Source organism: Diceros bicornis, chromosome 8 (assembly GCF_020826845.1).
Source record: "Diceros bicornis minor isolate mBicDic1 chromosome 8, mDicBic1.mat.cur, whole genome shotgun sequence".
Lineage (NCBI taxonomy): Eukaryota > Metazoa > Chordata > Mammalia > Perissodactyla > Rhinocerotidae > Diceros > Diceros bicornis.
In genome coordinates, this window is record NC_080747.1 from 82,620,422 (window position 1) to 82,641,486 (window position 21,065).

The 21,065-nt window shown below is 34.6% G+C and overlaps 1 protein-coding gene across 7 annotated transcripts in view; it reads right to left on the reverse strand.

Moving 5' to 3' along the window:
- Positions 1-830: 830 nt before the first annotated feature.
- Positions 831-21,065, reverse strand: part of DNAJB14 (DnaJ heat shock protein family (Hsp40) member B14) — a 55,072-nt gene continuing 34,837 nt past the window's right edge. For 5 of the 7 annotated variants that reach the window (XM_058547565.1, XM_058547571.1, XM_058547569.1 and 2 more), the window contains 5 exons: positions 10,309-10,494; positions 8,642-8,736; positions 7,728-7,837; positions 6,700-6,872; positions 831-2,137 (listed from right to left, as the gene is read on the reverse strand). In XM_058547565.1, the coding sequence (XP_058403548.1) occupies positions 2,013-2,137; positions 6,700-6,872; positions 7,728-7,837; positions 8,642-8,736; positions 10,309-10,494 (689 nt within the window). In that variant the 3' untranslated portion in view covers positions 831-2,012. Of the gene's footprint in view, positions 2,138-3,822; positions 3,983-6,699; positions 6,873-7,727; positions 7,838-8,641; positions 8,737-10,308; positions 10,495-21,065 lie in introns of all 7 variants that reach the window. The other 2 variants (XM_058547566.1, XR_009221025.1) reach the window with 2 other exon arrangements.

Consider the following 21,065-nt stretch of genomic DNA (forward strand, 5'->3'; position numbering starts at 1 on the left):
ATTTCCCCAAACATTTTATGAAATGTAATGGAATGCAGCCATGCAACTGAAGTATAACACTGTCCAAAAGCCATGTATGACTTCACAATATACACCTTCACTTCACTTGATAATTTCATCTATCCCCTTAAAGTCAGGATTAAGGGAAAAAGAATCAGTCAATAAGAGTTCAATTCACATAAGCATCAACCACAATAATGTAAATTTCCCACTAAAACTGGAAAAACAAATAGATGAAATTTTTTCATTTAAATTTTTATAAGTTTTCTGATGCATATGAACTTTCAAGTTAATCAGAATGCAATGACCTTATTTTTTAAAAAACTCATTCTACAGGCTCAAGAAAATATTTACAATTGTATTTTCTTTTAAGCACTGCTGTTTTTTTTTTAAAGGTCTCATTTCTAAACTAAAGTTGGTTAAGTTGTCCAGTTTTCCTAGGATAGTATGTTATTTAGTTTAATCTACTTATTCAATCAGGCATTTCTATTGATTCACCTGGAAAAGCGGATACAAGAGAACATTTTAAAAAGAATGGTCATTTTAGAAGTTTTATTCAACAGAGGCTATAAATTAACTACATTCAGGAAATATCTTTAAACAAAAGAACACTGCCACTTTAACTAGCATCTCTCACACACAAAGAAACTATCAAAGATGGGTTCATGTTCCACTGAGTATGAAGCAAAATCATTAAAATACTACAACTGTAAACACAGAAGACTAGAAACCAAATAGTTGCATACCCAACATACAGGCACCAAAAACTTCAATTTCCAGCTGACTTTTATAATTTACATTATGGATGTAATTACAAGGAGCTTATTCCTACAGGATTAATTGAATTAATAGTGAGTAGATTTTAGCTCAGAATTTTGTAAGGATAACTTGCTATAAATCACTATTCTACCTGCTGCTATATTTCTGCTCACTGTTGCATGTGGCCAAATAGATCAAATAAGTATGCTGTGATCTACCTATATGTTTAAGAGTTGGCAACCTGGTTAAAAGGCACAAAGCTTTATTTTAGTAGTAATTTTTCTTATTACTTATTTGTAGAAGAACCCATTTACCTTTGGATCCTGCATAAATGATCATTAAGAAGAAACTGCAAATTTCCATGGGGGGCAAAAATAGGTAGGTCCTCTTCTTCACAAATTTTAGCAGCATTCAAAGACATATATATGAACATTTGGGGGCCTTGTAATTACTGGAATTGCAAATAACATAACTGCAATTTACTGTTGAAGACCCTTTTTTTTAATATCCATATAGCCATTTCCTCATATTTTCTTTAAAATCTATCAGTATAGCATTTCATTTCTATGCATGGCTTAGCAATTCATAAAACCAAATAAATAAAAAACTGATACTCTACACCAGTTCATTTATCTCAATATATATTTTGGAATATAATGGAAATATTAAAAATATCAATTCCCTCTAAGCTGATAATGCTACAAGATTTTACATAAAGTTAAACAGCTTTTGTTTTTTCTTTTCTTTCTGAAAAAGTTTCATTGTCTAAATTCCACACATTTGACATCTGACAAGGAAAATGTAATTTTGTCATAGAACATTTATTCCATCAATTTAAACCCAAGTGTCTCATGGAGCTAAACACTACAAGAATTTAAATAAAAAGGCAATAACCTGTATATACACAAAATGATCATTTCATAAATATTTACATGACAAGAGAAAAAAAGGAGAATCACTAAAACTGGAAACTGCTACAGGTGTGATAATCTTTTCTCAAGACCTTTTTAGTTAGGAATCATATAAGCTTTTAAAGTGAAAATAATTGCAGAAGTATAACTAAAATATTAATTTTAGTTTTCAGTTTCTTACTATTTAAAGGAGCCAGTAGGTCATAAACAGTCCAAGATTTCAGGGACCAACTACTCAGTTTAGTTTTTAACATCAAATCTTTTTCTTCAGCTCTCATGATGAAACTAAACTTACTTACAGAAAAAACAGAGTATGCTAAAAGGTATAAATAAAATTCCAGTTCATCCTCCTTTATAAATACTGGTCAGCCGCTCCAATTCTTTACAGTTGTTCATGCTCAAGGCATCTGCCTTCCTTCGGAGTCGATCATCACGATATACTTTTGCTGCATATTCCATATCTGTTTCTGTTAACACACAAAAATATTTTGCTAAGTAAACAGTCATCCCTCGGTATCCGTGGGGGATTGGTTCCAGGACTCCCCACAAATACTCAAATCCAGGAATGCTCAAGTCCCTTACTTGGCCCTCTGTATCTGTGGATGTGGAACCTACAGATATAGAGGGCTGACTGTAATAATTTAGATCACCTAGTCGTTTAAACTCAAAAAATGTTTTATAGAAGCCCTTCAATATATTTCTATTAACTGACTTTTTTTAAAAAAGGAATGAAATCCAAGTCCTACTCCTAAAAGCCATTTGGAAGCCTAGCATGTAAAACAAACACAGAGCTGCTCTGGCAAAGAAATAAGGATAGAATCCTATCAATCCTTTCCTTCCACTCCTGTCTCCAATGGTTTAAAAACCACCGCTCTAAAGCATCATCTTGACCTTGTATCCTAAAGATATCATATGCTATTCAATACTGCTAGTGGTCGTTTCTGCTGTGACCTTTAGTTAAGGTTTCAGATTAATTAATTACGCCAAGACTTGAGTAGAAAAATTTAAAATCTTGTTCTGAGTTTGCTTGAACTAAAAAAATACATAATAAAATGGTACACAAAAGAGAAAGCAAGCTTGCCATCCAATCATAGTAGTGGTATTCAGCAAATAAGTACTTCTGAGGCTTCCTTCAGTATGTGGATAGCATTACTAAGGAAAAAAAATGGACTAGAAATCAAACATTCTTCAGGGAACTATTCATTGTTATTTTCCAGTTACTCTCAGCCATTTCACTGTTTATTAACACTTCTAAAGGCTGAGCACTTAGAGAAGATGTAACAAAAAAAGAAAAAAATCAGTTACTTTCTGGAAAACAGTGGCCAAAGTAGAGGATGTCAGTCAGGACCACATTCAAAATATACTCATAGGTAAGAGTGTATTCTATTTGTCAAGATCTTCAGAAATGATCTTTATTCAATCATTCAGGGTAGGATTTAACAACCCAATTAAAATCACTCCACCCTTTTTATTTACAAATGTAAATACCTGTAAAGTCCATTTGCAGATGATTCTTCCCAAATGAAGTAGATAAACTAAGGTTCACAGGGCTAGTGAATGGCAGAGTCTAGATTCTAACTCAAATCTCTAACTCCTAGCCTAATATTCTTTTCACTACCTCAAATCACTGCTTGTATTTTATAAAACACCGACTTTACCAATCTAGACATCAGAGAGTGTTAGAGTGACCCTTAAACAGAAAAACTCTAGCAAAAGAATATCCCCTGGCCAACAATCTTTTTTTTTTTTTTTGGGGTGAGGAAGACTGGCCCTGAGCCAACATCTGTGCCAACTGTCCTCTATTTTGTACGTGGGATGCCACCACAGCATGGCTTGATGATCGGTGTGTAGGTCCCTGCCCAGGGTTCTGAACCCGCAAACCCCAGGCTGCCAAAGCAGAGTGAGTGAACTTAATCACTACGCCACCAGGCTGGCCTCCCAACAATCTTTTGGACGACATTAATTTATAAAACAAGATGATTTTATCGTAATCAACAAGTGAAACATTCAATCAATGGATTGTTATACTGAGCTCCTCCCACTTCTATCTTCATTCAAAATCCATAACCTCTAGAAGTGCTAAATTTGTTGAATTTTTTTTGAAAATTTCACAAAAGTTGAGTACTACAATGAATACTCTAAAACCCTTTACCTTGATGGAGCAATTCTTCATATTTTGTCAAATTTGCTTTAGCTCTCTCTACAATAAAGGCTGTTGTTATTGCTGTGATGGTTATTATTTTGCAGAACCTTTTGAGAGTAAGTTGCAGACATCACGACCTTTCATTCCTAATTACTTGAGCATGTTTCTCCTAAGAACAAGGGCATTCTCTTATATAACCACAATACAATTTTCAAATTCGGAAATTTAACGACATAATACCATTATTTAATATATAGTCTATATTCAAATTTCACCAATTGTCTCAATGATAACCTTTATAGCCATTTCCTCCCCATCCAGGATCACACATTGTATTCAGTTGTCATGCCTCTTTAGAGTTTTGTCTTGTTTCACTGATATTTCTGAACAAAAGCAAGTTGTTTTATAAAAAACGACTTATTAAAATCAGATTTAGTTAAAACTTTTGATAGTAACTTTAAAAGACACATAAATGTGTACAATATAACTGTAGACAACTTGGTATAGTGGACAGAACATGGACTGAAGGGTCCATGAAACCTATTAATACTGATCTTACCAGATTGTTTAAAGATTAAACTAAATTTTGCGAAGCAAAAACACTTGGCTTATGGTGGGGATGGAATAAAAAATAAATTATAATAAATAATAACACTGAACACATACTGGTGCAAGGCATTATGCTAAGTGTTAACATATATTATCTGTTATGGTCTATATTTTAATGATGAGATAACTGAGATTTAGAGAGGTTAAGTAACGTGGCCTATGTAATGTGTTGGTGGAGCCAAGATCTTGCAAGGCAGTCCCAAAGCCTGCACTTCGACCATAGCATTACACTATCTTTCATAAATATGAATCTTTCCTCTCCTTCTTTCTATTTATACAGTCAATTCTCAACTATGTAAGGTAATAGAATGTAAGTATGCATAATCCAAAAATCACCCATAGTTAGCAGAGGACTAGAACCTGTATTTGAAAGTGGATATACCTAACGTGCTAGTCATTCTTTTAACATAAAATAAGCAGGTCTTTAATACATTCATTCATATGAATTCATTAATCATTTATCCAATTGTTCATATATCCATCAAAAATTCGCTATACGCCTATGATGTGCCAAAGATTGTGCAAGGTACTAGAGATCAAAAAATGAAATGAAATGAAATAAAATTTGGTATATACTTCCCTTAAGACCTTTGGTTAAGACAAGGTTTCTCAACCTCAGCAATACTGGCATTTTGAGCCAGATGATTCTTCGCTCTGGGAGGCTGTTGAGTGCACTGTAGGGCGTCAGCAGGATCCCTGGCCTCCACCCACTAGATGCCAGCAGCAACCCCTTCCACCCTCAGCCCGTGCTGACACACACACGTCTCCAGACATTACTAAATGTCCGATGGTGCAAATCATTCCCAATTTAAAATCACCAGTCTAACGCAACCTTCTCCACACTGAGGCCAGACTGATTTCACAGACTCAGAGACTTAGAAACCAAGGAGGTCATATCTCTTCTAACTGCCATTATATCGATGAAGAAACCAAGGCCAGAGATAAGAATGCTCTTAGTAGTACACAAAGGTTATGTTTCATCAAATTTTTCCTAGTGGATGAGAGATTATGCTAACTGCTAACATTTTCTGAGCATTTACTACATGAGAAACACATTAACTACTACCTGATTTAATTTTCACAACAAACTCATAAATTTAGGTATTATTAAGAAGACTGTGGAGCACAGTGCCTGGATTCTGGAGAAAAACTGACTGGTTTTGAATCATAGACTACCTCTGTGACCTTGGGCAGTTACTAATCTCTCTTTGCGTCAGTTTCCTCACACGTAAAATGAGTATAATAACCTCACAGTGTTGTTGTGGAAATTAAATGAGTTCATATATATGTAAAGTGCTTGGGACAGTGACTGAAACAATAGGCATTATATAAATGATAGTTATTTCCTCCTCCTACTCATCATCATCATCCATTTTACACATGAGAGAATAAACTCACAGAGGTTAGAATATTTGGCCCTAATAATTCAGCTAAAAATTTCAGACTAGGATTCAACTTTAGTCTGTTTAATTCAAAGCCTAAACTATATGGTCTACATTATTATTCGTTAACAGTCAAAAAATCAAAAACCATAATGACACTCAGTTCACATGAAGCATCGCAGCAGATTCTTATGGTCAACCTTTTTATAGGTGGAACTGCCTCTTAAATTAAGGAAGCTGAGGCTGAAAAGGCTAAACAAACTGATAAAGTGTTCCCAATGACTTCTCTATGCACAAAATAAATACAGGAACATAAAATAATGATGCATGTTACAACTGACAACATCTTAAATACACTGCAATTTGGTATTATTCACTTATTCAACCAAATATTTATTGATACAACAATAACACAAATACCCTTTATTAAGTTCTTGCTATGTGCCAAACACTGTTATAAGGCCACACGTACATTAAAACATATTTAACTACTGAGCTCCAATTAGGTGCCAGGCAATTCTAGAACACTCCTTGAGTAGAGAAATCTAGAGTAATCGATTCCAAAGACTCTGAATAAGTTTTTGTTTATCTTTTTAATTCTTTTACTTTATTTTTAAGGAAGATTGACCCTGCGCTAACATCTGTTGCCAATCTTCCTCTTTTTCTTTTTTCTCCCCAAAGCCCCAGTACATAGTTGTATATCATAGCTGTAGAGCTGTAGTTCTTCTATGTGGGATGCCGCCACAGCACAGCTTGATGAGCAGTGAGTAGGTCTGTGCTCAGGGTCCAAACCAGTGAATCCCAGGCCGCCAAAGCAGAACACGAGAATTTAACCACTATGCCACCAGACCAGCCCCTGAATAAGTTTTAAATGTTAAACATTTGATAAACTTACTTTGTTGTCTCTCTTTCCAGCAATTATTTCGAATATTAGTCACATAATCTTCTTCCACACTCTTTTCTACCTTTTGTAATAACATTCCTTTATATTCATTTTTAAAGTCCTTATTGACATAATAAACGACTCCCAAGTTTTCTGTCTGCATTTTAATAGTTTGTCCTGATCCACTGTAAAAGAAATGCTTGGTCATTATTTTTTTAATTAAAATTGTACATTCTGATCTGCTACTACAAACCAAGCTAACAAAAACAATTAAAAATAATTAAAAAGTTAATATTGGTAATCACTTATTTACATTATCCCAAATTGCCTAAAGCCACCACTCACGTCATAAAAAGGTAATCATACTATGTTCTTATAACTTCTCTCGATTTTTAGTTAATAAAAATCTTATTTGAAAGAAATATGAAACTATTTCTTATTTTTAGACCAATCTGTTTTTAATATTATAAAATCACTGGAAGTATGATTTTTACAAAGTTTCCTTGATGTTCACTGTATTACACTAACGTTTTCTAGAATGGATGCTGCATTTACTTTCCTTTATGTCCTTACATCTTATATATAAAGTATATTACAGATAAACACTTCATATAACAAAAAAGTAATTTTGCTTTTATTTAATCAATATTTTACAAACAGAAGAGTGAAGTCATTTTCCCCTATAATGTACACAAATCTATATAAGATCAATCACAATTTTATTTTTGTCTTTAAAGATTTTTGTCTTTTAAAGTATTTTTTGTCTTTGATGTCAACACATTACCTATTATATTAAATTGCTATCAAGTTCAAATACAGCACTTCTGTCTTTATCCACAATGGAACAGAAATGTAAACTAACAACATATACAAATTTATCACTTGAGTAACTATTTTTAAAATTAGAGATTTTTAAATCTGGTACACTTGTGGTAATAGGAGATTTGGCACTTAAAAGGTTAAAAGAGCACAAAGCTCTTTAAAAGAAGCTAGATAAGAAACAACAATTCTTTTTTGTAAAACTTCACTTAGCTACTTACGATCTAGGATATAAGGAATAAGGAGGATTAGAGACCATCAACTGGCTTAATAATGACACGAGGATCAATACAATAATGGGCATCAGCTGGATAAACACAGAAAAACCACCCTACAAAAAAAACCATAAAAGAATAACAAATTGTAATATAACCGTAGTTGTCAATAATCCAACAGTTGTCATACATTTTTAGAGGCAGAAAGGACATTTGAGATCATCTGGTTCAGTGCTTTCAAATCTGCCTAACCCACCAACTTTCTGAGGTGATTCTTAAAAATACAACTTTCTAGGTGCTTCACCTGAGATCCTGATTTGGAAAACACTGATTTAACCTGATTTCATTCTACAGATGAGGATGTTCGCTGTCTCTCTCTCTCTCACACACACAGACACTATCCATCTGCAGCAGGTTGCAAAGTTATTTTCAGCTTGGGTGTGAGGTGGACACGGAAGCTGATGAGTGGCAGAGCAGCCCAGGCCTTTTAATCTTTAGTCCAGTGCTCTTTCCATCCACCTTCCTACTTTACGTCATTTAACTGCTATATGCAATCAAGCAGAACTGCTGCAGAATAAGGAAAGTGACCTCCAATGTACGTTTTTCAGTATTAATTCTACATTCTTTAGGACCAACAATAAGAAGTTACCTTCAAAACACACCCACTGCAGGTGTATCTTCATTAGAATCATAGAACACCAAATGTGAAGGTGTCATATGCCCAACCACCCTCCACCCTTGACTTCTACCTGCCCCTCCACATCCCTGAGGGATTTTTCTACTCTCTACTGAACACCTCTGGTGGGAGAAAACACATTACTTCCTTTTAAAACAACTTGCTCTATTTTTAGACAACTCTAATTACTTTTCCTGGGCTGAAATCTGCCATTTTATGATCTGTAATCATATCATAAACATACATCTCCTCTTTCTTCTTCTCTTTCATGTCCACTATGTCGATGCTGATGTTGATGGCTATAACCAGCTCGTCCATTTGAAAATGAATGTACACTACCTAGAAAATAAAAAACAAGGTTAAATTAGGGAGAGCAATTATGATCAGAAAAATCATATTTTCTTTTACATATTTATTTTTTTTAAATTAATAAAATTGCATATTTAAGTAGTGAATGCTTACTGCCCTCTCCTCCTGTGAGTGAAGTATGGATGGAAACAGGAACCATTCTTCCCAAACTTTGCTTCCTTTAAAGTAAAGTGGAAGTTCTTTCTTTGTGAAAACTTGAATTGAGAGTTCCTCCCTAACACTGCCTACACAGAGGACTTTTGTTGTGGTTGGCTGCTTTTACAAACCTTGGATCATTACTCTGAAACTCTGCTTTCTGCATTTATCAATGAATCACAAATATCTCTAGAAATCAAGAGATAGTGCTCTCATTCATTTTTGAAAAAACAGTCATATAATATACTATGGTATGCGTGAACCACAATTTGTTCAAATACTCTCTTGCTGATGAACATTCAAGCTGTTTTCAAATAAGGTGACCAACCAGAAACGGCTACCACTGACAAAGTAAACTATGTTATAACAAACAAAAGAACTGTAAATCAACTATCAGAAAATTCACTACTATCTGAAAGATTTCTGATTGTTCCTAGCATATTTTCAGTCAAATTATTAGTCTGAATAATTTTTCTGTGAAAGGTAATTATGTGTCCTAATATGTCAAAATACAGGTTATACTTTCAGTCATTAATTTGTATTTAACATTCTCCTTCCTTAAAGGCTACTTTATAAAATGCCCTATCAATAACCACAATCTTTCTCAATAATATTCAGACAGGGCCACCAGGCCAAATTATATTGCTATATGCATAAAGATTCTCCTAATTTTGAATGGAATGTTTAACTTAGCACCCTAAGTAAATGTTGTAAATAAGACCGGAGCTATAATTTTAACCACCTTAGAGGCGCTACTCTTCAAGAAAATTAATTTCCACACAAACAAGTCACAGTAAATGTAAGTAGAGTTCAATATTACTTATGCTGGTACTATAAAATCTATTCATTTAGTAGTACTTCTACAATATTTTACTTTGATAGCCTAGTTCAAGTAATTATTTCTATCTTAATGTAATTTTAAAAACCCACTTTACATATAACCTATGAATCAGACATTTTAATATTTCAATGGAAAATACCTCCACGTACATCCAAATTAGCAATTTATGATGTTATTAATGAAATATCTACAAAGATCTCTAGAGAACCAGTATCAGTTGTCCAGGGTATAGGATAACTCATATAATTGTAACAGCACTTAACTAAGACATTGTCACTGGATTTCCTACTTACACATCCTTTCTTCAGCTTTATATAAAATACAGAATATCTGTACTCTTCATTTCTTTTTTTTTTTACTATTAAAATATGTTTTAGGCAAAAGGCAGACTTACAGTAAAGGTAATAAGTCTAACATTTTTCTTCCACCTTCATGAAAAACCATCACAGGATCATATTACTATGGAAAACATAGGGGAGAAGGTAGATAAATCTCCAAACAGCCTAACTGGAGGTGAGCATCTCTAGCTTCATAAAATATAATATTTATGATTAATATTAAAATACCTGAAGGAAATCCACCACCAAAGAATATATTAAACAAGTCTTCTGGAGTTATATCAGCTTCACAACCTCTATGGAAATTAAATCTACCATTGTTTTGGTGATTACACGCTTGTTCTTCATTGCCTGTGAGGTCATACTGTTTTCGTTTTTCTGGATTGCTTAAAACAGCATAAGCATTTCCAATCTCTGAAAAAGTAATGAGTAAAAGTTGGTAAGCAAAGTTTTTATATTATACAAGACTGACCCACAGGAAAGCCACTGTCATGTTAACAACAACAACAAAACTACTTGAGGCTAATCAAGAAAATAGTAAAACACTAACAATTTCTTTTAAAGTTATTATACACTACTTGGAATTACACATATTACTACCTCCCAACACAATATTTTATACTAGACAGGGAAGTCTCCCTACTGCCTTGAACATAAAGGAATGTCCATCTTGCTTTCTTACTATTATGCTCCATCCCCTAATATCCTGCTTCTTCCTTTTTGAGTCTCCTAATCTAGTCATTCATTAGTTCCATTCAAACCAATAATATAGCAGTAGCTACCAACTGCCAGGCTCTGAACCCAATATTTTATTACATCATCCCATTATTATCCCCACTTTACAGATGAACCCCCCGAGGCTCAAAAAAGTTAGGAGGGGCTGGCCCAGTGGCATAGTGACCGGGCGTAGTGGTTAAGTTTGGCACGCTCCGCTCCGGAGGCCCAGGTTCACGGGTTTGGATCCCAGACACGGGATCACTACCACTCATCAAGCCATGCTGTGGTGGTGACCCATATACAAAATAGAGGAAGACTGGCACAGATGTTAGCTCTAGGCCAATCTTCCTCACCAAAAAAAAAAAAAAAAAAAAACAACCAGGAAACTTGTTCAAGGTCAAATTTTTTTTTAGCACAGTAAGTATACTCTGTGCAACCTACACCATAAACCTTTTTTTCCACGCTCCAGCGCAGAGTGAGCTATTCTTCATTCTATTCCTGAAGAATTTATTCCTCTTAAAACTGTAAACTCCATGAGGGTACGGACTGTGTCTATGTTTTCATTGCAATATCCCCACGGTCCAGCACAAAGTCTGAATTTCTTTTTGAATGAATCTAGATAGTCTCTAGTTTCTCTCTCTCACTTTGCTACTTTTGTGATATTTATTTATAAAGAATTCTATTTCCCATCTCATACTCCCGTGTCCAAGAGAGGCAATAGTAAATTGATTACCAAAATGTCTTCTTGAGGTAATTTACAAAAAAAGCTGTAATGCTTTGATCTAAAAGCAGGAACTACCCTATTCTCATTCTGACATTTCTAATAATTAATCATTTCATAAATACAGCTTGCTTCTTAAACTAGATGGTAAGCCTCTTGCAAAATGGGATATTTTTTAAAGTACTTTCTGGATCCCATGTGGTGGCTGCCATACGTACTGTACAAGCAAATAGATGCTCATTAGATAGTTGTTTTTGGATGATTATATATCACACTGAAATTAATTATATACAGATAATCTAGAATTTTTCTTTTGATAGGGCTTCTTGAACCTGGGATTCAGAGATAGCTTTCAAGTGGCCCTGTGAACCCAACTGTATGAAAAACTAGGTTGATGGTCCATTTATCTGAGGAGATGGTCCAAAACTTTCTTCAGATTCTCAAATACTATAGACCTATGACTCAAATTATAGCCATCATTTATAATGTTGCTCCAATGGGAAAGCATAATCAAAGATCCAAACAATGTACTTAAAAACAACACCAAGATATTAACCCATACCTAAAAAAGAAGCATATCTTTCAGTATCTGCCAAAGTTGTACTTCCAGTGATAATATCAGTTTTAGGATTTAACCTCTACACAGTAATGGACTATTTCAGGTAATTTCATAATGCTATTATTTCTTAAACTATTAATATATTGGCAACCCAATTCTATTTTCAAGACTTTTCTTTTTTAAAAAATAATTTCCAAACATCAAGATATTTTAGAAAATATTTGTGAAAATACTGTCATAATCCATAACTATGTATGTAAGACAATTTATTATATCAACTATGACTAGAGTAATTTTCTATTCATTTACTTGGTCCTACACTCAAAATCAACAATTTTTTTCAGTTCCTTATTATCTAAAGAATTAAATCCAGAATTTATTTTGGTATTCAAAAGCCTTACAAAATACATTTCTACCTCAGTCTCATTGCACCCAAAGAGTTCCCTCCACTTTATTCATTTTTCCTTATTTAAACTTTCATTTTAAGGCAACTTTAGATTCACATGAAATTTAAGAAATAATACAGAGAGATCCCCTGTACGTATTACCTAATTTCTCCAAGGGTATTATCTTGTAAAATTATACTGCAGTATCACAAATAGGATATAGACATTGGTACAATCAGGATATAGAACATTTACATTACCATGTTCACGTTGCCATATTATAACCACACCCACTTCCTTCCCCTCCAGCCCCTCTTTAAGCCCCAATAACCACTAATCTATCCTTTATTTCTAAAATTTTGCCGTTTCAGAATGTTATATAAGTGGAATAATGCAGTAATAAATGGAATGAAACCTTTTGGGATTGGCTTTTTTGAATCACCATAATTCTTTGGAGACTGATCCAGGTTGTTAGTAAGCCAATAGCTCATATCCATGGTATGGATGTAGCACTGTCTGTCTCACCATTTACCTACCGAAAGAAATCTGGGTTGTTTCTAGTTTTTGGCTATTACAAATAAAACTCTATAATACATTCATGTACAGGTTTATGGGTAACCATAAATTTTCATTTCTCTGCGATAAATGCCCAGAAATGAAATTGCTGGATTGTATGATAGCCGAAAACTTAGTTTTTTGAGAAACTGCCAAAATGTTTTACAGAGTGACTGTCATTTTACATCTTATCAACAATATATGAGTGATCCAGTTTCTCTGCATCCATACCAGTATTTGGTGGTGTTACTACTTTTTATTTCAGCCATTCTGATAGGTGTGTAGTGGTGTCTCATTTTGGTTTTACTTTGTATTATTTCTAATGCTAATGAATGATGTTTAAAATCTTCTCATATGCTTATTTGCCATTTGGATAGCATCTTCAGTGGAATGTCTCTTACCTATTTTCTAAGTAGATTGTCTGTCTTTTTTTTTTGGTGAAGAAGATTGGACCTGAGCTAATATCTGTGCCAATCTTCCCCTATTTTGTATATGCCCCCAGCATGGCATGGCTCGACGAGCGGTGCGTAGGTCCGTGCCCAGGACCTGAACCTATGAATGCTGGGTCGCTGAAGCAGAGCCTGCCAACTTAACCACTACGCCGCCAGGCCGGCCCCTGTCTGTTCTTTTAATTTTGAGTTTGGGGAGCTCTTCACGTATTCTAGATACTAGTCCTTTGCCAGATACATTCTTAGCAAATATTTCCTCCCATCCTGTCGCTTGTTTTTCATCCTCTTCATAGGATGCAGAGCCAAAAGTATGCAGAGCCAACTTTCAAAAGATTTTGATGAAGTCCAATTTATCAACTTTTCCTTTTATAAACTGTTTTTGGTGTTAAGTCTAAGAAATCATTGCCTAGCCTAACATCCTAAAGATTTGCTCCCATGATTTTCTGCTAAGAGTTAAAAATCTCGGTAAATAAGACATTTTAACTTTCTATTATTAGATACTTTGTTGTTTTATATTTACATTCATGATTCATTTTGAGTTCATTCTTGTACGAAGTGTGAGATTTAGATCAAAGTTAATTTTTTTTTTGCCTATGAATGTCCAATTGCTTCAGAACCATTTGCTGAAAAGGTTATCTTTCCTCCATTGAACTACTTTTGCACCTTTGTCAAAAATCAGCTCAGTATATTTGTATGGTTCTATATCTGGGTTCCCTATCCTGTTCCATTGATCCATGTGTCTATCACTCTGCCAGTACCACACTGTTTTGATAAGTGTAGCTATAAAGTAAGTCCTGAAATCAGGTACACTGATTCCTCCTACTCCATTCTTTTAATAAATCATTTTTATTTATTCAGGTTCTTTGTCTTTTCACATGAGTTTTAGAATAAACTTGCTTTTATCTATAAAAAAGTCTTGCTAGGATTTTGACAGAAATTGTGTTAAATATGTATATCAATTTGGGGAGACAACATCTTTATTACGATGAATCTTCAAATCCATGAACATGATATATCATTCCATTTATTTAGATCTTCTCTGATTTCTTTCATCAGTATTATATAACTTTCAGTATATAAATCCTATATAAGTTTTGTTAAATTTACACCTAAGTATTTCTTGTGTGTGTGATTGTAAATGGTAACGTATTTTTAATTTCAGTTTCTGCATGTTCACTGCTAGTATGTAGAAATATACTAAATATTTCTAAATAGAGAAATTAATTTTTGCATCTTTATCTTGTATACTGAAACCTTGCAGAATTCTCTTATTAGTTCTAGGATTTTTTTTTGGTACATTCCTTGGGATTTTATACATAATCACGTCATTTACAAAAAGACAATTTGATCTCTTCCTTTCCAATCTGTGTGTCTTTTATTTCCTTTTCTCACCTTAATGAACTGACTAGAATTTCCAACTCTATGTTGAATTAAGAGTGGTGTAAGGGGGGGGCCAGCCTGGTGGCATGGGGTTGGGTTCATGCGCTCCGCTTCAGGGACCTGGGGTCTGCAGGTTCAGATCCTGGGCGTGGACCTATGCACTGTTTATCAACCCACGTTGTGGCAGCATCCCAAATACAAAATAGAGAAAGATGGGCACAGATGTTAGCTCAGGGCCAGTCTTTCTCAGCAAAAAGAGGAGAATTGGCAACGGACATTAGCTCAGGGCTAATCTCCCTCACAAACAAAAAAACAAAACAGTGGTGAAACGGGACATTCTTGCTTTATTCCCAATCTTAGGAGGAAGGCATTCAGTCTTTCACCATTAAAAGTATGTCATTTGTTAAGTTTTCCATAGTTGCTCTTTTATCAGTTTGAGGCAGGTCCCTTCTATTCCTATTTTTCTGTCAGTTTTTATCAGGAATAAGTGGTGAAATTTTTCAAATGTATTTATTGCATTGATTCATACAATCATGAGATTTTTCTTCTTTAGTCTATTAATATAGTGGATCACACTGATCAACAGTCAAATAGTGAACCAGCATTGCATCCCTGAACACACTTGGTCAGGGTATATAATTCTTTTTACATATTACTGAATTCTGATATTTTGTTAAGGATATTTGGTTTTATTCCATGAATACTGGTCTGTACCTTTCTTTTTTCGTAGTGTCTTTGACTGGTTTTGATAGCAGGGTAATACTTATTTTGTAAAATGGATTGGGAAACGTTTCCTTCTCTTCTATTTTCTTCAAGAGACTGTGTAGAATTGGTTTTAATGTTTCTTTTAAAAGTTTGGTAGAATTCTCCAGTAAAGGCATCTGAGCCTGGAGATTTCTCTTTGGGAGTTTCTTAATTACAAATTTAATTTACTTAGCAGTTACAGAGCGGTTCACATCATCTACTTCAGATTCAGTGAGTTCTGATCATTTGTATTTTTCAAATGTTATTTTACATCTATTTCATCTAAGTTGTAAATTTAAAGTGTGTGGAGCTGTTCACAGCATTCTCTTATTATCCTTTTGATGTTTGCAGGGTCTGTAACCTTGTTTCTGATAACATTTCTGATAACAGTCATTTCTGTCTTCTTTTTTTTTTCTTTGTCATTTCTGTCTTCTTTTTTTTTTCTTTGTCAATCTGTCAATTTTATTGATCTTTTCAAAGAACTAGTTTTGTTTCACTGATCTTCAGTATTGTTTTTCGGTTTTCAATTTTATTGATTTCCACTCTCACCTTCATTTCCTTCCTTCTTTTTGCTTTGAGTTTATTTTGCTCTTCTTTTTCTAGGTTCATGAGGTGGAAGCTTAGATGACTGATTTGAGGCTGTTCTTCTTTTCTAATATATGCATTTGGTGTCATAAGTTTCCTCTCAGCATTTCTGTAGCTGGTCCCCTCTAATTCTGATAATGCTGTATTTTTATTCAGTTTAATGTATTTTTTAAAAAATTTCCCTTGAGACGTCTTTGACCCATAGATTATTTAGAAGTGTGTTGTCCAGTTTCAAAGTGATTGGACACTTTCCAATTATCTTTGTTATTGATTTCTACTTTGATTTCACATGGTCAGAGAACACACTCTGTTTGATTTCAGTCTTTTAACTTGGAGGTTTACTTTATGACCCAGGATGTGCTCTATCTTGGAGTATGATCTGTGGGCACTTGAAAAGAATTTAAAAGAAAAGTCTGCCATTGTTGGGTGGAGTGTTCTATAAATGGTGATTAGATCTTGCTGGCTAATGGTGGTGTTTAATTCTTCTATATTCTTGCTGATTTTCTGTCTAATTCTTCATTCTATCAATTGTTGAGAGAGAGGTGTGGACATTTCCAACTATAATTGTGAATTTGTCTATTTCTCCTTCCAGCACTACCAGTTTTTGATTTACATATTTTGCCTATTTTTTGGTGCACATTTATATTGTAATGTCTTCTTGAAGGACTGACCCTTTTATCATAATATAGTCTCCCTCTCTGGTATTTTTTTTAGTCTATAGTCTACTTTATCTAATATAGTCACTCCTGCTTTTTTTTTTTTTTTTTATTGATATTTTAATGGTTTCTAACATTGTGAAATTTTGGGTTGTACATTTTTGTTTGTCCATCACCCCATATATGATTCCCTTCACCCCTTGTACCCACCCCCCACCCCCACTTCCCGGGTAACCACAGTCCAGTTTTCTCTGTCCATGTGTTGGTTTATATTCCACATATGAGTGAGATCATACAGTGTTTGTCTTTCTCTTTCTGGCTTATTTCACTTAACATAATACGCTCCAGGCCCATCCATGTTGTTGCAAATGGGACGATTTTGTCTTTTTTTATGGCTGAGTAGTATTCCATTGTATATATATACCACATTTTCTTAATCCAATTGTCAGTCGAGGGACACTTAGGTTGCTTCCACTTCTTGGCTATGGTGAATAATGCTGCAATGAGCATAGGGGTGCATAAGCCTCTTTGGATTGTTGATTTCAGGTGCGTTGGATAGATTCCCAGTAGTGGGATGGCTGGATCATAGGGCATCTCTATTTTTAATTCTTTGAGGAATCTCCATACCGTTTCCCATAGAGGCTGCACCAATTTGCATTCCCACCAGCTGTGTATGAGGGTTCCTGTTTCTCCACATCCTCTCCAACATTTGTTGTTTTTTGTCTTGGTGATTATAGCCATTCTAACGGGCGTGAGGTGGTATCTTAGTGTTGTTTTGATTTGCATTTCCCTGATGATTAGTGATGTTGAGCATCTTTTCATGTGCCTATTGGCCATCTGTATATCTTCCTTGGAGAAGTGTCTGTTCATTTCCTCTGCCCATTTTTTGATCGGGTTGTTTGTTTTTTTGTTGTTCAATTGTGTGAGTTCTTTATATATTATGGAGATCAACCCCTTGTCAGATGTATGTTTTGCAAATATTCTCTCCCAGCTGGTTGGTTGTTTGTTCATCTTGATTCTGGTTTCATTTGTCTTATAAAAGCTCTTTAGTCTGATAAAGTCCCACTTGTTTATTTTTTCTTTAGTTTCCCTAGTCTGGGTAGGCATGTCATCCGAAAAGATTCCTTTAAACCCAATGTCAAATAGTGTGTTGCCTATATTTTCTTCTATGAGTTTTATAGTTTCAGGTCTCACCTTCAGGTCTTTGATCCATTTTGAGTTAATTTTTGTGAATGGCGATAGCACATGGTCCACTTTCATTCTTTTGCATGTGGCTGTCCAGTTTTCCCAACACCATTTATTGAAGAGACTTTCCTTTCTCCATTGCATGTCCTTAGCACCTTTGTCGAAAATTAGCTGTCCGTATATGTGTGGTTTTATTTCTGGGCTTTCAATTCTGTTCCATTGATCTGTGTGTCTGTTTTTGTACCAGTACCATGCTGTTTTGATTACTATTGCTTTGTAGTATGTTTTGAAGTCAGGAATTGTGATGCCTCCTGCTTTGTTCTTTTTCTTTAGGATTTCTTTAGCTATTCGGGGTCTTTTGTTGCCCCATATAAATTTTAGTATTCTTTTTTCTATTTCTGTGAAGAATGTCATTGGGATTCTGATTGGGATTGCATTGAATCTGTAGATTGCTTTAGGTAATATAGACATTTTAACTATGTTTATTCTTCCAATCCACGTGCATGGGATATCTTTCCATTTCTTTATGTCATCGTAGATTTCCCTCAATAATGTCTTGTAGTTCTCATTGTATAGGTCCTTCACCTCCTTGGTAAGATTTATTCCTAGGTATTTTATTCTTTTTGATGCAATTGTAAATGGTATTATGTTTTTGAGCTCTCTTTCTGTTAGTTCATTATTAGCATATAGAAATGCAACTGATTTTTGTAGATTGATTTTGTACCCTGCAACTTTGCTGTAGTTGTTGATTGTTTCTAACAGTTTTCCAACAGATTCTTTAGGGTTTTCTATATATACAAACATGTCATCTGCAAATAGTGAGAGTTTCACTTCTTCGTTACCTATTTGGATTCCTTTTATTCCTTTTTCTTGCCTAATTGCTCTGGCCAAAACCTCCAGTACTATGTTGAACAGGAGTGGTGAGAGTGGGCAGCCCTGCCTCGTTCCTGTTCTCAGAGGAATGGCTTTCAGTCTTTCCCCGTTGAGTATGATGTTGGCTGTGGGTTTGTCATATATGGCCTTTATTATGTTGAGGTACTTTCCTTCTATTCCCATTTTATTGAGAGTTTTTATCATAAATGGATGTTGTATCTTGTCAAATGCCTTCTCTGCGTCTATTGAGACGATCATGTGGTTTTTATTCTTTGTTTTGTTGATGTGATGTATCACGTTGATTGATTTGCGGATGTTGAACCATCCCTGCGTCTCTGGTATAAATTCCACTTGATCATGGTGTATGATCTTTTTAATATATTGTTGTATTCGGTTTGCCAATATTTTGTTGAGGATTTTTGCCTCAATGTTCATCAGCGATATTGGCCTGTAATTTTCTTTCTTTGTATTGTCTTTGTCTGGTTTTGGTATCAGGGTGATGTTGGCCTCATAGAATGATTCAGGAAGTGTTCCATCTTCCTCTATTTTTTGGAATAGTTTGAGGAGGATGGGTATTAAATCTTCTTTGAATGTTTGGTAAAATTCACTGGAGAAGCCATCTGGTCCTGGACTTTTATTTTTTGGGAGGTTTTTGATTACTATTTCAATCTCTTTACTTGTGATTGGTCTATTCAGATTCTCCATTTCTTCTTGGTTCAATTTTGGGAGGTTGTATAAGTCTAAGAATTTATCCATTTCTTCTAGATTGTCCAATTTGTTGGCATATAATTTCTCATAGTATTCTCTTATAATCCTCTGTATTTCCATGGTATCCGTTGTAATTTCTCCTCTTTCATTTCTAATTTTATTTACTTGAGCCTTTCTCTTTTTTTCTTAGTTAGCCTGGCTAAGGGTTTGTCTATTTTGTTTATCTTCTCGAAGAACCAACTCTTTGTTTCATTAATCCTTTCTACTGTTTTTTTGGTCTCAATATCATTTATTTCTGCTCTGATTTTTATTATTTCTCTCCTTCTGCTGGCTTTGGGCTTTGTTTGTTCTTCTTTTTCTAGTGCTGTTAGGTGTAATTTAAGGTTGCCTATTAGGGCTTTTTCTTGTTTGTTAAGGTGGGCTTGTATCGCTATGAGTTTCCCTCTCAGGACCGCTTTTGCTGCGTCCCATATGGTTTGATATGGCATGTTATCATTTTCGTTTGTTTCCAGATAGTTTTTGATTTCTCCTTTAATTTCATCAATGATCCATTGGTTGTTCAGTAGCATGTTGTTTAATCTCCACATTTTTGTCACTTTCCCAGTTTTTTTTTCCTGGTTCATTTCCAGTTTCATAGCCTTATGGTCTGAAAAGATGCTTGTTATGATTTCAATCTTCTTAAATTTATTGAGGCTTGCTTTGTTTCCCAACATATGGTCTATCCTAGAGAATGTTCCATGCGCGCTTGAGAAGAATGTGTGGTCAGCTGTTTTTGGGTGGAGTGCTCTGTATATGTCTACTAGGTCCATCTCGTCCAGTTTTTCATTTAAGTCTCATATTTCTTTATTAACTTTTTGTCTGGATGATCTATCCATTGCTGTAAGTGGGGTGTTAAGATCCCCTACTATTATTGTGTTGTTGTTGATTTCTCCTTTTAGGTTTGTTAATAGTTGCTTTATGTACATTGGTGCTCCTATGTTGGGTGCATATATATTTATAAGTGATATGTCTTCTTGATGGAGTGTCCCTTTTATCATTATATATTTCCCTTCTTTGTCTTTCTTAACCTGTTTTATCTTGAAGTCTACTTTGTCTGATATGAGTATGGCAACACCTGCTTTCTTTTGTTTGCCATTAGCTTGGAGTATTGTCTTCCATCCTTTCACTCTGAGCCTGTGCTTGTCTTTAGTGCTAAGATGTGTTTCCTGAAGGCAGCATATTGTTGGGTCTTGCTTTTTAATCCATCCTGCCACTCTGTATCTTTTGATTGGAGAGTTCAATCCATTTACATTTAGGGTAATTATTGAAATATGAGGGTTGAATGTTGCTGTTTTGTCACTTATTTTCTGGTTCTTTTGCATTTCCTTTGTTTCTTGTCCCATTGTTTTGGACTGCCAATTCAGTTTGGTTGTTCTGTCTTATGATTCTTCTAGTTTTCTCTTTGTTTATCATATGTGGTTTTAATTT